We start from the raw sequence: 16,936 nt of genomic DNA, 5'->3' as shown, positions 1-16,936 counted from the left end.
CTCACGTGATAGGTTGCGAACCATATCGCCGACTAAAGATCCAATCACGAAGAATTACTCCAGGTTACCTGTAACTGCCAGAGTGCAACGACCTCAGGCCTGGCAGTTCATGAAGTCCGTTTAAGAGAGAGGAAACTACTGGAAGGAAAGACTTTAAGAACTATTGAGGTGCTGGGAGCCTCATCCTCCAGCGCAACCTGGTCAGTCAGTGTGTAACGCTTATCTGACTAGTCAATCCCTTCACCACTGTGACAAATCTTAGAGAAGACTATCTGTTCCCGCGAGCTTCGCTTCGCCTTAAAAAGTTTTCCCGAGGGAATTCCGGGATAAAAAGTAGCCTATGTTCTATCTCAGGGTCTAGACCATATGTATACCAAATATCATTCAAATCCGTTCAGTACTTTTGGCGTGAAAGAGTAACAGACAGACAGACAGACAGACACAGTTACTTTCGCATTTATAATATTAGTTAGGATAGCTTGTATTTGTCACCGACACGATAGAAAAAAACTATTTATCTTACGATACATTATTTCAAAATACAGTCACGTAAATATTTTAATTGATTTTAAAGTGAAACCAATTAAATCCTTCTCTGAATATCTAAATTAAGCTAGGGGTTTATGTTGAGAAGGGTTTTCAATAGTTAATCATTTCCATATAAGTAGGAAGGTATTTCTAGGAGAGGAAAGGTTGAATAATGACAGGTTGAATAATTATTAATGACCCAACAGATTTTGCCGCTACAGATTGTTGCAAAAACACACACACACACACATACAAACACTCACACCTTGTACTAAAGTACTCTCTTGCGGGGTAGGCAGAGGTGCATTGCTGCACCCACTTGCCAGTTATGTTAGTCCCAATGTAATAGGGGCAGGCCTATTGCAATTTTACGGGCTCATCCAAGACTCGAGAACAAATCTCTGTGTTTAAACAAATATCTGCCCCAGCCGGGAATCGAACCCGGGACCTTCGGTTGTTGCAAAAGTGGTAGATAATTTGATTCTCCATAGAAACTCTGTTGGTCACGTAACTTTTTGCCACGGGTGAAAGTTTTTATTTCCACTAAAAATAGAGTACCTAAATCAGAATGATCCCCTGAGTAACCCTCTTACGACTCACTACAACCCTTTTTAACACCTTGTATTTTTATCACCGTCCATTTGATTCTTAAGATGGATTTATAAAGGGTAGCTTACTCAATGACTTTTGAAACATTCTGTATATTTTATCCCAGATCAAACATTATAATATAATTGCCACAATTATTATTATTATTAGTTTAAATACATAGGAAAATTGTTATTGTGTTACCCCCCATTATGCAATGATGACCCCTCTCAGCTAGCATTGACACTCTGAGTGGGGTCAGGTTTCTTTCCCCCAGACTGTACCTACCTATATAAAAAGTTCTGAATATAAGACAATCGGTGGATGTTATACATATTTCATGCAATTTTCTATTTCTTTCAGGTAAGTTTACTAGTTCACCACTGAAACAACTCCACATAAATGGTACGTAATTTAATTTCCCTCCTTTGATGTCCAGTTTAAGTGCTCACAGAACGAAGTTTGTTATCGATTATTTATTCTGGGAAATTCAACCAACTTATAACGATTTAATAAAAATCGATTACTTTCCAAACCATTCTATAAAAACAAACGAGGCATATAATTAATTGAATAAATCGTTCGGCCGTCAAAAACCACGGCAATCAATAAACTTTGACGAAACAGAAAAAAAAACTGAAACAAAGAAAGCAGTTCCAAGTATTTTCCAGACGCTTAAACTTGAGCCAATGAGGCGCCAATCAGCAACCGCCTCTTCGCGAAGGGCCTTTTTTAAATTTCGAACACGCTGAAAATCTTTCCGTCCATTTTCGCACTTAAGTTGGCATCCCTTTTTGCTCTCGGTACTGGCGGGGTAGTGTGGCGCCGCCCGCCGCCCGCGACGCGCGCACTGGCTGGCTCGGACCCGGATTTAAAAACAAAATATTCGAAAACATATTCGAACTCTTTTGTAGTGATTATTCTGAGTGTAGTGTTAAAGTGTAGACGTTTTGCGTAGTCTAGGTGCAGTTGTAAATGTGTTGTTAAATTAGTGAACGTCGTGATTATGAATATAGGCGATCGTTAGTGTTTCTTATAATACTGATAGCTAGTTAGGTATTTGATGTGAACTTGTGGTGGAAAAGTGGTTTGTAAAAATGCAATTCTAGAAATTTTATACCTTCCTATTATTTATAAAAAAACATATTAGAACTTAGGTCGTCTGAAAAGTTTACTAAATAAGTAGGTACTTAATTTAAAATTAAGGATGTTCGAGGTTAGGTAAGTAGGTACCTACTTAGTCTATTTAAGACTTATGAAAATTAAAATAACAGAAACACAAAGAACCATTCTATTTTCCTGTTATTTAATTTGTAGGTGTTAGATTTTTACCATGATTTTATTTCTGTTGCGATAATATACCTAAGCGATTTTTATTGAAAGATACCCATCCATCTACACATTTTATTATGTTGGTAAAAGTTAGGTATAGTTATTTCTCCTGCAAGTATTTAGGTTTTATAGTCATATTATGAGTCATAAAAGTAGTAATACTCGTAATTGAATCAAAAAGCCTGATTGCTAAGCTAATTAATTTAACATCTACCAATAAACCAGTCTTATAATGCTAGAAATAGTAATGTGGATTATTCTTATTGGTATACGATTGATAAATGTATCTGATTTAAATAAACTAACCCAAAACGAATCTCAGAAACTGTTTAAATGTAAAACATACCTCTCTTCTTCGCTCAGAGTGTGGGTTTTTGGAAAAATAAACAAAATCATTGAGTGGGCAGTTTGATTACGCGAAACTTAACTTGATATAAAACTCTCTTTGCGTAGGCAATCTATTTAGTTTACTCTAAAAATAGATTAGAATCGAATGAATATTCATCTGAAATTAGCACATTAAAACTATTAGATAGGATCGAACTTTTAAGTAGGTATTTACTTACCTAATTTATCTCATAATCATATTTTATTTGTACAGAAATACAGAGTTAAAAACTTTAATTTGATAACTAAAACAAACACCAACGGACCTAGTAAACCGCCTTGCGGCACACCAACACCAAAAAACGTTAACCTCCAAAATGGCGTCGTCAAACGGGCGGGAGAGTTCCAAAGTGACAGCCTCAGTCGACAGTCTCAAGCTATCGACAAAAACGTCAGTGAGTTCGAAGCACGTGTCTTCAGAGTCGGTGCTATCTCGGAAGGAGGTGGAGAGCCTTCAGCTCCAGGAGTGCAGGAAGAAGCTGTTGGGCGAGCAGCAGGTCATCATCAGAGACGAGACCGTGGCGTTGCAGCCGACCCAGAAGAAGATCGTCATGCCGACCACCGTCAACCCGGAGGTAAGAAACGGGAACTAGCGAATGTACTGGCAGTATAAAAATTACATTGGCCACTCCACCGCCAACGCTTTTTGCATAAATTTTATATTGTGTTTTTAATTTTTATTTATTTATGTGGGATATCAAAATAATGACTACACATTTAGGTAGGTAGGTACCTATGTTATACAAATTCTTGTTACTAAGAAGTAAAATAGGTGTAAAATCCACACCGTTATCCATAGGTAATATGTTATACAAACAGAAACCTAATTTGTTTTTAAATCCCTTATTTTTGTAGAATTCATTGGTTTTTTACATGCCAGGGCCCCAAGTCTGCTAAAGAATGGCGGCACAGTTGTGTGTCGGCAGCATGGGTTTCGCACTGTAGGTATTCATTATCTGCGTTTTAGGAAACATTTATTGCATCTTTTTTAAAGAACTAACTTTAATAAACAGTAACAAGTGTTAAGTGTTTCATATTTCACTACTGGGACTCACTAACCAAGAGAAAACAGATACCTAAAGTCGGAAAACCATTCAGACGACACAGCATTGAGCCGACATTCATTAGCAGACTTGAGGCCCAGGTTTTGAACGCTCGTATGAAAGTCGAGATCTTATTCGTTACACCGTCTTAAATATTACCTACATCTAAACTAGCGATATGCATCCCGAAGAGCATACCACGGAGATAAGCGTGTATGATACACGGAAATGCTGCAAATGTGCGCCCAACTTTATATTTTGATCTTGACAAACAATTGTAAATTAAACTCATTGTTTGAGATAGTTATTTTTATAGTTTGGCAAGCATTGAAGGTTCAAAAAGTATTTTGCCAATAATAATTAGGTTATTTCCTATTGATTTTTCTGTAAGTACATGACATGCATGTTGTATGACATACAATTGGGCTGCTTTATCAGTAAGCTTCCCGAAAGCTGCCTGTCAGCTGCTGACAACATTCTACGCTTGGAGTATTCAATCATACAATCATACCAATAAAAACTACCTCTAGTATTTAACACGAACCTCGCCTCGCCTTAAAATGTTTTTTCTTGGGAACTACGGGATAAAATTAATAGTAGCCATTGTGTTCTGTAAGAGATCGCTCTCAGCGAGAAGGCCGCCTATTGTACTTTAGTTCTAGTCTATAAGTATGTTTTTTTGTATGTCTGATTTATGTGGTGTTCAATAAAGCAATATTTTATTGTATTCTATTCTATTCTAGCCATTGTGTTAATCATGGGTCATTAGTTTACTATTATGTCAATTTCATAAATTGGTCCAGCAGTTTTCCCGTGAAAAATTACTTTTATATAAATTTTATTAAACCAATTATACTTATACACTAAAGGAAAACATAAGAAAAATAGGTAGGTCGAGACAGAATTGACTGGAAAACGAAATAGAAAATATGTCAGAGTGTGATGTGAATGAAGATATGACAGAGGATAGGAAAAAATGGCCGACCCAAAATAAGGATAAGGCTATGAAAATAAAGGAAGATCTAAAGAAATTAAACTACACTATAAGACCCATAAAATACTGTTGCAACTGATGCTTAGTCACGAGTAGTCATATTTAAATGCAATTTACGCTATGACCTTCATTGCCTGTGACGAAATGTCAGGTCCTGGCACAATGGCATTTTACGGGGCTTATAACTACAAACATAAACGCAGAAAAATGACATATAAATTCATATTTTTATTTATAGTATCTGACAAAATAGCTTTTAAAGATAACCTAATCCTCAATCATCCAGACAAACAAATGAAAAAGTATTTGCGGCTACTAGTGATAGCTGCCACAGCCGCCAACATCTGGAAAGATGAATATTTTATTTATTTTTTAAATATAGGTAGTTATAAATAATGATTTAATAGGAAATATGCCTATTTTTGTTATTATTTTTGTCTGATGTGATGAAAGTAGGCAGTTGTAGGTATCTAGGTAGGTATTTATATTACAGTCTATAACTATATGCATACATGTTACAAATGTATTATTGTTACTATCTGTGTAGTCTAGAGTCTATCTCTATAGTCGAGGGACATAGGCACACGATGCAAAAAAACTTGAAGGTTGGAAGAAAAACTTAAACAAATTAGTCATTCACACAAAAATAATGTAAGCGTAATTTTCATTATTATTTATTATTGAATTAGAGGTAATAATTAACACATAAAAAAACAAATTTAAAGATACTGCATAATCCTAGCAGGATTGTGCCCAGCACCAGCAGAATGAAGATTCTGCGTTATTATAATACCTATGTATAATCAAAGCCCTAGTATTACCACGGTTTTCTCTTGGTAATTCCGAAATAATTCACGTTTATATCCATTTTATTTAAACCAATTATTCTCATATACTGAAGGAGAGCATGAGAGAGTCAGCCCGCGAAAGAATTCGCTGGATGGCGAAATATAAAATATGTCAGAGTGAGAAGTGAAGGAAGACAGGGGATAGGGAAAAATGGCGTGACATGACGGATAAAGCCGACCCTACAAATATATAGACCCTATAATAATAGGTTAGGGAAATAAAGGAAGATGTAAATAAAACTATAAGCCCCGTAAAATACTATTGCGCCACATGCTTAGTCGTGTAGTCATATTGCAACTAACGTCATGGCCTTTATACCATGTATTGAACTGTCAGGTTTTGGCACAAACGCATTTTACAGGTCATATAAATACATATTATTTTTATTTATAGTATCTGTCAAAGTAGCTTTTAAAGATAACCTAATCCTCAATCATCCAACGACAAAGTATTTGCGGTTACTCTCATGATTAGTGACAGCCGCCACAGCCGCCAACAACTGTAAAGAATATCACTTTTATGAAGAAAAATAAATAAATAGGAAAACATTACCTAGTATGGTTTTTGTTACCTAGTACGTTACCTACTAAGTTCGAAGCAAGATTTAAACAGTTTAGTTCATTTGCACAAAAATTTCATGAATTTCATTTAATTAATGCCATTGACTGACTGCATTTATATTTTTCATTTTAATTAGGTGTACCGTATACATACCTAATTTTGAAAAAACACAAAAAAAAATATATAATTTAGGTTGTAAGTATGTAACTTACAGCTAAGGTGGCGATGACAAAGGCCGTAGCTGGCGACATGTTGGAGCGCGGGGCTGCAGTGACACCGGCACTTACTACCAGCCTATTAATAGCGCTGGTTAGTTTGTTTATGCTCTGCCTCGTACAGTCGGTAAACTTAATAGTTACGTTTGTTGACTGTTGCATCTGTATTAGCAAAGAAGAAAACATATTACTTACTTCATGCAGATACACCACTGTGTAAAAATGTTTTATGTTATTTATTTTTTTAATTATTCGAATAATCGGTTAAATACATGGTGGAGTTTTATAAGGTCACTATCAAACCAAGACAATCATTATCTGTTATATTTTCTTAAGAAAACTGAAAAGGGGCTAGGAAATTATTATTTTCTTACAGCAGGCATACAACACTAGCTTACACGACTATAATGTCCAACTTTACGTACTCGTATCACAGTACATACTTACTATATTATACGGATTAGCCAATTATATTTGAAAGGGCTGATTTTTCAATAGCCAGATAAATTATATCCGAGGAATATAATTGTTCCTGTCACTGTCTAACACAAACATTCAGTCGCGACAGCATAAGAATTATTCCTCAGATAACTTTTATCTGACTATTGAAAAATCAGCCCTTACTTATCTACGCAATGTTTTTTTTCTTCTTTTCTTTTGCTATTTACGATGCATAGTTTACCGACTATAATTATCCAGTAGCATAAACAAACTAACTATGGCTATTAATAGGCTGGTAGTGAGTGCCGGTGTCACTGCAGCCCCGCGCTCCAACATGTCGCCAGCTACGGCCTTCGTCATCGCCACCTTAGCTGTAAGTTACCTGCCTATAAATATTATTTATTTATTGAAACCCACGAAAAAAAGACGGCTGTTATAAGTTTGTGTGGGTGTATCCTGTCTGTGGGAGCGTAGCTCCTACACGGTTGAAACGATTTTCGGTTTGTTATTTTAGGGTCGTTTCATGAAAATCGGCAGTTCAAAATGTCTTTAGTTAGTGTTGAATGTGGGAGTTTTTAACTTGGTTAGGTTAGGTTAGTTCAAGTGATAGTTTCGCTATTCAAAAATATTTAAGTATGTTGTCCACGCCAAAGTTCCAATAGGACTGGTGTCAGCTTTGTGTGAGTGGAACTTTTTCACTTCTCGCGAGTGTAATTATTTAATTTGTTACAAAAGTGATGTTTTTTTCAGATGGTGGCGTCTTTGGCAGGTGCCGCTTATCATGAAAGTTATCGCAACCATTTTTGTGTAGCAATAATCGGTTAATGGCCTCTTCCTTGAAAAAATATTTTGAAAGAGTATGAATGGACTGGTAGAATATGCTTACAGCATTAAGTCCACCCTTTGTACACCAATTTTTACATTTGTTCAATAAAAAATAAATAAATAAATAAAAATATTTATAACAATGTATTTTTTCATGTATTTTTTGCCGTTTCAGTTTTGTACGATACCGATAGATGGACGTTTATCTTAAGCCAATTATTTGGATAACTTATCTACGTACCTAATATGTGTTTTTCTTTTGCTATGAACGATGCAGCGTTTCTCAAAAAACAAACTTAATTATTAAGTTTACCGACTATAATTACCCACCTCAGCATAAACAAACTGAACACCGCTTTTAATAAGGCTTGTAGTGAGTGCAACGTGTCACTGCAGCCATGTCCACCATGCCGCTAGCAGCCCTTGTCATCACCGCCTTAGCTGTAAGTGACATGTCTACAATACCTACCTACATTGTTTGTAATAATAAGTGATGGTTTAGCTACGTATTCAAAATAAATTTTAAATTCCATTTTTGCCTAAGATTCAATGAATCGCGCCCACTTTTCACAAAAATAACAAAATGCTCTCAATTGTCATTAACACCATAGTTATCGGCAGCATTAAACATTGCTAAGTATAATTTTATTAGAGCCAAGATTGTATCATCAAGGTAAACGCAACATTCAGTGTCACATTGGAACTACTCATCACATCACACTTAAGTAGTAGCAATAATAATGTTCCTATTTAAATAATTATTTATATTTAATTTGTGACAAAAGTGATGATCTTTTCAGATGGTGGCGTCTTTGGCAGCGGCCGCTTATCATGAAAGTTATCGCGATCACATTTGTGTAACAACATTATTATTACTCAGTTAATGACCACTTCCGTATATTATATATTTTGAAAGACAGTTTAAATGGACTGGCAGAAAATGATTATAGCATTAAGTCCACCCTTTTTAATGAATAAAAAGTATTAAATAAATAAAAATATTTGTATGAATGTATTATATCCGTTAAATTTGTACTCAGAAACCCCGTAAAATATACTACGCAGTACCTGAAAGTCACCGCAAGCAATATTACAGCACTATAGGTACACACGGCAACGTTAAATGGTTGGCAGGGCACACTAACGTAGGTAGTGTATGTGTGTGTCGGCGACGTCGACGTAATTATTTAGTTCTGGGCAACCCACACACAGATATTGTAAGCATGTAGTTGTGTCAGTGACAATGATTCATTGTTTTTATTATATGAAGCAAAATTTTGTAAGGCATTGTAATTGATTGAATGGCTCAGTTGGTATGATACAAGACTTACATTAATTGGTATGGTGGTTCAAATCCCACTGAACTTACAATATTCCTTTTTTGTTTTTTTTATAGATTTAATTAATTTTTTAAGATGGTTAATAATAGTATTGTAGTATATACGAATAAAAGCAACACAGAAAGTAAATGAAACAAGTTATTAAGTGTTAAAATTACCAAATTTATTCTTGCCGTAACATAAACATTAGGGATGTTACGTTTTTGTTGTTTTTCGTTTTAAAACATAGTTGTTGTTTATATTAATAAGGAAAATTTTCAATTAGCAGTTTAAAATCATAATAAACATCAGAAAAGGATGGACTGGCTGTTTTACTAAAGTAAATAGGCAAGTTATTAGTTATATGAATCAACATGTTAATTAGCTAGAAATAAGATAACTTATTCTAACCTCAGTAACAATAACATCATTAACACATTTGCTTACCCATAATTGTAAATAATGATAAGTATTTAACAAAATAACTAAAATTTTATACAAATGGAAAAATAAAAATTACTGAGCTAACCCCAATAACTATAATTTTCACCACTTTTTCGCCATAATATCTTACGTCCATCCTTGTCTGACTTAAAGAACTTTTTATCACTAAATATCACCACATTGTTGCACCAATCAAAGTTTAAAATAGTCAGTCACAAAACGCACTCTGTTTCGACGATGCTGATCGGTTAGAGCAATTTTCTTCGCCGGCCTCCGACACCGCAACCCAGCAGCACGCAAGTGAACCCGTACGGTTTGTATAGATTATGTGTTGTGGCCGTAGAACGGGTGCTGCAGAACGGATCAGCGCTATGTGCAGCTACGATTTCTCGATGGCGTGGTGATGCATCCGTATAGACGACTACTGTCTACATGTCCCGAATCTGCGTATCGGTGAACCCATAATTGAACAGTTCTCCTCTGCAAACAAAAAAACAAATACTTAGCTTATACAAATACAAATATTCTAACAGTCAAATAAAATATTTGCAATTCTATGTTACTTACCGTTAAACGTCTTGCGATTTCACTAATTGTAATGTTTTTTTCATATAGATACGATTATCTCCGCCTTTTTGAACATGGTTAAGTGACTTTCCATAGTAACTGCGAAGAGTAATTAATTAAATTGACAAATCACAAAGTGAATCACTTTGCAGACGCAGAGGTGAATTGTAACTAAAACTAAAAACAAATTTCGTTTATTCATATTGTATGAGGGTAGAATGGTTTTAATTCTCAAATGAAGAACGAATCATATATTTTTGGCGAAGAGAAATAGTCGACAGCTATGCAGCTTGTAGTCATTTGTCAGTTTCAAATATATTAATTTTATACTCAACAGCGTTTAAATTAACGCAAAATTTGAAATTAAGTTAAAAAAAAAATAACCATCCGTGGACTCGAACTCACGACCTATGTTTCATTAGTCTAACATTCTACCAATGAGCTACGAAGTGTATAGACACAGGCGGTGAAATTTTGCTTCACATAAATTTTATAACTATTTCACTAACACTACCGGTTCATATTTTTATGTCACAGCTGGTATACGGGCGTTTGTCTACGCGCAAACTCGTTTGTGCTGTTGTGTGTGTGTGTGTGTGTGTGTGGTTTGTTACTGGTGTGTAAACCGATTTCTGCGTTTATGCACACATAGACAACGTTAGTGTGCACACATACACTACATTAGTGTGCCCTGCCAACCATTCGACGTTGCCGTGTGTACTTAAAAAAACTTGTATGAGTTGTATCGAATATGACTATATGAATATACGAAATATGCATATAAATTCTGTGTTAAAAGTATCGGGACTGGGTCAATAAAACAAAAAATGATTGTTATTCATCCAAATTTATTTTATCACCTTCAAAGTATGCTCCTTCAGAAACGATACACATACGCCAACGAATTATCCAATCAACACAACAATTTTTTAAACGCATATTTCAGAGTTGTGTTTAGTTCTCGCGGCGATTTTTACTTACATTTTCTGATTTGAGTTTTGGAAAAAAAAGAAGCTAGAGCCGTGATACCTGGTTAATATGGTGGATGCTCGATGGTATTAATTTGTTGAGTTTTTGCCCAAAAAATAATTCACAATGATGATCCTTGTGCGTAGGCGCATTATCGCTGTGTAAATCTTTATAATTTATTTTTCCACAAATCTGGTCTTCTTTGTCCAATTCGCTGTATTAAATTCCACATAACCCGCAAATAATATTCTTTTCCTATCGTTTATCTTTCTGGCAAGAATTCCGAGTGCACAGCACCACGATAGTCAAAGAAAACAGTCAACAAGACTTTGACTAACAATCGATGGAAGACAAAAAGGAAAAATCGCCGCGAGTACGAGACACAACTCTGGAAACTGCGTTTAAAAAAATGTTGTGATGATTGGATAATTCGTTGGCGTATGTGTATCGTTTCTGAAGGAGTATACATTTAAGGTGATAAAATAAATTTGGATGAATAACAAACATTTTTTGTTTTATTGACCCAGTCCCGATACTTTTTACACAGAGTAGTATATAATAATGAGTGACCTGGCAACCCTAGTCGCTAACCATAATTACTACCGACTGCATGACTGTTCGCATTCGTTAAATTTTGGTAAAGCTTCAAGCTAGAGTAAACTTCTGAGCCATAGGTGTGGACTCAACAGGTGGAGGTCTGTGCCCAGCAGTGGCAAACCACACAAAAAATACCAAAAAGGCAGAAATGCCTCTTGTACCGACATCTACAATTAATACGCACAAGCTTCTAGTCAATATGTACATAGATCCTATGAAGAGATATCGGGGACGACCGACAGATGGCACCGTGAAAGCAAATTAACCTACATCACGGTATCAAAGAATTACAGCTCATTAGTATAATAATTATGTATATATACCTACTTACAGAATCCCGATATGTTACCGTCGCTTAGTCGGAGGATCCTCCCTTTTCAATGGAGAAGTGGCAAAATAATTATTGTCTAGGTAATAATATTATAATAATAATATTATAATTACCTATAAACAAAATTTTCTTGAGCCTACTTTTAAGTGAGGTAATAGAACCGCAGAAAAAATAATTGGGTGAATTTCCCGCAGCCAAAATTTGCGTGGCATCAATGAAATCGGTACTCAAAAACAAAGTTCTAATTTTCTAATATTTTTTTCCGGTAAACGATAATAATACTTAATACATTAAAATTAAATAAAATCAAATTAAAACTTATTTATACATCAAAATAAAAACATAAAAAATAATATTAAATCTAAGTCACAAAAATAATTAAAATAAATGTCAACAATAACCTAAAATAATAATTTAAAAATATGATCAAATGTCATTTCTTCAATGAAATTCCTACACTAGCAATCCGACTCGGGCCATATCCGACCCAAAGGTCCCCAAGACGCTTGCAGCGTTTCCACGCTGAACCGCCAAGGAGATCCTCTGCATGAGATATGCCCCAGACCGGAAGTCAAGACCACGGTTCCTCAAGCGGTGTCCTATTTCCTATAGGCCTGGGTCTCCTACTTACGCCGTAGATCGCGTCCAGCGTCACGCCGTAGGCCGCGTCACAATGCTCATTATGTCTACGCGCCAACGTCGGCGTGTGAGGGAGACCGCATCAGTACATTTCTATAGTGAGCATCGTGACGCGGCCTACGGCGTGACGCTGGACGCGACCTACGGCGTAAATAGGAGACCCGGGCCTTAGAAAGGCCTTGCCCAGTACTCCCCACACACCTGTGGTCTCCGCAGAATACTTATGTCGATTTCGAATTCGAATTTAGTTAGTGGAGGAGCACGTCATACGGTACATAAAGTCTGGTTTTTAATCTCAGACACTAAATTGACACGTTACCAAGTGACCCATAAAAATTCTTATGGAAAAGTTAATAGTTAGCTTAGCTTTCGCGAATGTAGGACAAAAGTTGTTTAGAATGGGCGCTAGGGTAAACAGTTTTTGGCTTGCTAATTTGCTATACCAATTTAGCATAACCTGCTGTGGTCTGGGGGGTCACTCACGAAAACGGCACGCCTAATACAACGAGATAGAGTCAGGGTTAGCGCTGCAGTTTGGTTTTTCCGAAACTATGGATAGCTGCGCTAACCACGGTCGTCGATTTAGAGAGTGAACCCCCTCGAGGTTTATTTTCCCCACCCTGACCAATGAAGGCTAGGTTTAGATTTAATGCAATAGAAATAAATAAAATGATTTAGTCAAATTAATAAAATTATTTATTTGTGTACTAGTACATCATTAATAATTTATTTAACTTTGTTGACGAGAAGATGGCAGATGGCAGCACGATAGTCTTCAGGTCTGGAAAACACAGGTTTCAATTTAATTCATGCAACAAATAGAACAAGTAATAAAAGTTAGAAGGCAGATAGCTTCTATGGAACCGACGTATGCAGGTTGAGGTTGTGGCAACATTGTAATAGTAAAGCTAACAGTCACTCAATCTAAACAACTTTTGTTAATTCATGAAAAAAAATCTTAATATACTCTGATTACGGGAGTAAGTCGTACTGAATGCGATGCGACCGTTGCGAAGGATGCTGAAAGGTGGACGCTTTCCTTGAGAACGACGATGCTGGGGAACCGGGCTTACCTCAGTACTTGAAATGTCAGCTTGACACTTAGCTGTCGGAGCTGCCGCCACCGCCGCCGCCGCCGCCGCCGCCGCCCTCCCTGGGCACGGCGGCCGAGGCATATGCCACCATCTGCAAGTAATGTCAACACTATACAACCGATTTTGATAAAATATACCTAAGAACACTCGGGGTATAATTACCTGCGGCCAAAAAAAAACAGCTGTTTGGGAGCTACCACAGATATAGAGATACACACACCCAGATATACAAATTGTAGACACAATATGAAACATTTATTATTATAACACCCCTATTTTGTCGAGGGTTACTTAAGTATAACTTACGGCCGACTGAATGGCGTAGTGGTTAGTGACCCTGACTACTGAGCCGAAGGTCCCGGGCTCGATTCCCGGCTGGGGAAGATATTTGTATAAACACAGATATTTGTTCTCGGGTCTTGGATGTGCCCGTAAAATGGCAATAGGCCCGCCCCCTATTACATTGGGACTAACATAAACACTGGCGAAAAGTGGGTGCAGCAATGCACTTCTGCCTACCCCGCAAGGGAGTATATTAGTACAAGGTGTGAGTGTTTATATTATATTATATTATTATAACTTACGGCGTAGATAGCGATCACGACTGCTGTAGCGAACTTCATGTTGCAAGATGTAGAGAGAGGATGAGAGTGACTCTTAGACCACCGACTGCAGTTTAAATACTGTTATTTTGTTTGTTTCTTATGCTAATTTAAAAAAATAAACGGCTCTTTTAATAAAAAAACGCTGCCATCTTTATTGATATAGTTGTAATTTATGTTATTAATTTTAATTAGCTAGGCATCTAAATAATAATTATTGTCATTACCTATACCTAGTTAAATATTCAAAGGTTACAGAAGTCACCTAACTGTCGCAAGTAAATAGGTATTGGTAATACCATTTAATGGATAATCATCATCACCGGCTCCTAATCTTCCACTGCTGGACATACGTATACAGGGTTATTGGTAAGTAGACCGGATCCTTTCAGGAGGCGATAGAGGAAGGCATTTCCAGTCGATTGAACCCTATAATGCATTATCCAAAACTTAACCATTTCTAAGATATTTAATATTTAAGTTTTTTTAAATTTTTTGCCAAAATTTTATGTTTAAAACCGAAAATAAAAAAAAATAAAGATAAAGATAAAGATAAAGAAACATTTATTCGACACATAGCCACATTTCAATATATTTTTTGGTTGCTTGGAAAAGTAATACCTCAATAAACTAATTAAAATAATCAAATATGCATTATTCGACTTAAATTAGACTCAAAACCTCGAAATAGTTTAACATTTTAAAAAAATATTCAAAACACAAAAACAAATAAATTAAATTAAAAAAGAATTTCAATTTCATATAACATTTTTTTGTGCACTTAAGCTTAAAAACATGGTCAACTTATAAGCTTTCAAATAAGATATTTCAATATCAAATCGATTTATGTATCACCAAGATATGGCCAAAACAACCAGAGAAGGCGGAGAAAACTCATATTTATTTATTATTTTATTTATTTATAAGTCTGTCCCACCAGAAGGGCTAGCACAGGGCGCATTTAAGATGTGACAAAAGTTTTGCATCGCACTCACTCACATCGGGCAGCCAAAAGAGCGAGCGCGACGGAGAACTTTTGTCACGTCTTAATAGCGCACCGTGCTACAGGGCCAGCATCTCAATGTCCTGAGCGTCCTTATCTTCGTTCTACCAAAACCGTCGTTGGTCTTTATAGAAGTAGCGGTACATACATTTTACTTAGCCAAGTGTCAAGTCATATTAAACTCGGCCTGAAATAATCTCGTTCTATAACTCGAGCCGTGATCGTATTTAAATGATTGTAAAAAAACTAAAAAAAGGTTTTTCAAGGTGCAGTTATTCTGTCATTATAATATTATATGTAGGTACCTAACTACATTTTGCTTTTGATAAGAACGAGCACCTTAAAAGACTCAGAAGTCATAAATTGCAAACATTGTAATGCCGCCAAATCAAAGAGGACACTAAGTCAATGATAGTTCAATTTGAAGTTCATCTTTTACATTTTTCAACACCTGAATAACTGCCACTTTGATGTTTACAATCATTTAAATACGGTCACGACTCGAGTATAGGTGACGTGACGGTGGCGGCGCGCGGGGGACCAACGCTCTAAGGGCCAGTTTTTTTAATCCCTAGTTAACTTAAACAATGGTCAAAAATGCCCACCATTAGTTAAATACAAACTTATAATTTCAAACAGTGTTTCTAACAAAGTTGGAACGAATGCTTGATTGTACGAAACTTGTTCGCGAATAATTTGGAAAATTTAATGAAGAAACGCGGAGAATACAAAATTGTAGGGGATAAGAATAATTTAATGAAGCAGCTCCCAGATGGTGCCTTATGAAGTATGTTTAGGCAGGAAACGTGGGTATAATCTACGGATTACATAATTTAGCATTCGGTAAACTTACAGCGTACAGCCACCATCTATGAGAAATTTTAGTGTACCTACTTATTCTTATCGTTTTTTTAATAACAGTAGAGGCAGTAAAGACTAGGGTTCGTTGAAAAGATTGACTGTAGTCAGTTACCAGATTCTTATGTCACAAATAAATACAGTTGTGCAGCTCATACTCATACATGCTGTATTGCTTTACTTTTTTTACTATTTAAAATAAATGCTGCGGCGGCGGTGGCAGCTCGGGTGGCGGCGGCGGCGGCGGTGGCGGCGGCCGCTAACTACATTCCCTGGCGACACAGACCAGACACCTAAACAGATTTTTGTCTCTCCCTCATCTCTATGGATGATTGATGTTAATAAACAATAATTTGTGTACAACCTATTTAATTCTTTTTATCGAATTCACCATAGTATTTTATCTGCATTGTGCTTTGGATTCAATGCTAGATTCATTTGAACGAAAACCCATGTGTAATGGCTGTCCATCAATGCAAGGCTGGGATAGCACCCCCTAGCATACGGCGAAAAGTGGCATGTTCTGTTGAGAAAGCCAAACAAGAATGCGACTCCAGACATCCACTTTACTCACATACTGCCGCACCTTCCCGCCTTAAGAGCCGCAAAGCGTTTCTAAATAGTGAGGTGTCCTTAACAGGTGAAAACCCACAAAACGTAAGGTTAAGGCTCTGGGAGGAAAAGCAGCCCCAGGATCCTTTCCTACCTTGAGAAAAAACTTGCTCCCGGTAACAGTCTTCCCTGGCTCAT

General features: G+C 36.3%; 1 protein-coding gene and 3 long non-coding RNA genes across 4 annotated transcripts in view; 2 read left to right on the top strand and 2 right to left on the bottom strand.

The window, feature by feature from the left end:
* The first annotated feature begins 506 nt into the window (after window positions 1-506).
* LOC105391488 (inactive dipeptidyl peptidase 10) overlaps window positions 507-16,936 on the top strand; it is a 134,949-nt gene continuing 118,519 nt past the window's right edge. Inside the window, exons 1-2 of the mRNA XM_048628367.1 lie at window positions 507-2,203; window positions 3,050-3,410. Of these exons, the coding sequence (XP_048484324.1) occupies window positions 3,153-3,410 (258 nt within the window). The 5' untranslated portion in view covers window positions 507-2,203; window positions 3,050-3,152. The remainder of the gene's footprint in view (window positions 2,204-3,049; window positions 3,411-16,936) is intronic.
* LOC125490123 lies at window positions 6,083-6,697 on the bottom strand. The gene is made up of 2 exons (XR_007267470.1): window positions 6,495-6,697; window positions 6,083-6,220 (listed from the first exon to the last, which is right to left on the bottom strand). It is a non-coding gene; the product is annotated as an uncharacterized LOC125490123 (long non-coding RNA).
* On the top strand, window positions 7,184-8,690 carry LOC119691622. The gene is made up of 3 exons (XR_007267469.1): window positions 7,184-7,311; window positions 7,689-8,206; window positions 8,564-8,690. It is a non-coding gene; the product is annotated as an uncharacterized LOC119691622 (long non-coding RNA).
* On the bottom strand, window positions 13,308-14,440 carry LOC105382202. Its single transcript, XR_960522.3, has 3 exons — window positions 14,308-14,440; window positions 13,703-13,814; window positions 13,308-13,410 (listed from the first exon to the last, which is right to left on the bottom strand). It is a non-coding gene; the product is annotated as an uncharacterized LOC105382202 (long non-coding RNA).

Source organism: Plutella xylostella, chromosome 20 (genome assembly GCF_932276165.1).
Source record: "Plutella xylostella chromosome 20, ilPluXylo3.1, whole genome shotgun sequence".
NCBI classification, from domain to species: Eukaryota; Metazoa; Arthropoda; class Insecta; order Lepidoptera; family Plutellidae; genus Plutella; species Plutella xylostella.
The sequence above is the reverse complement of the archived record's forward strand: the minus strand, read 5'-3'. Positions and strand labels throughout refer to the sequence as shown.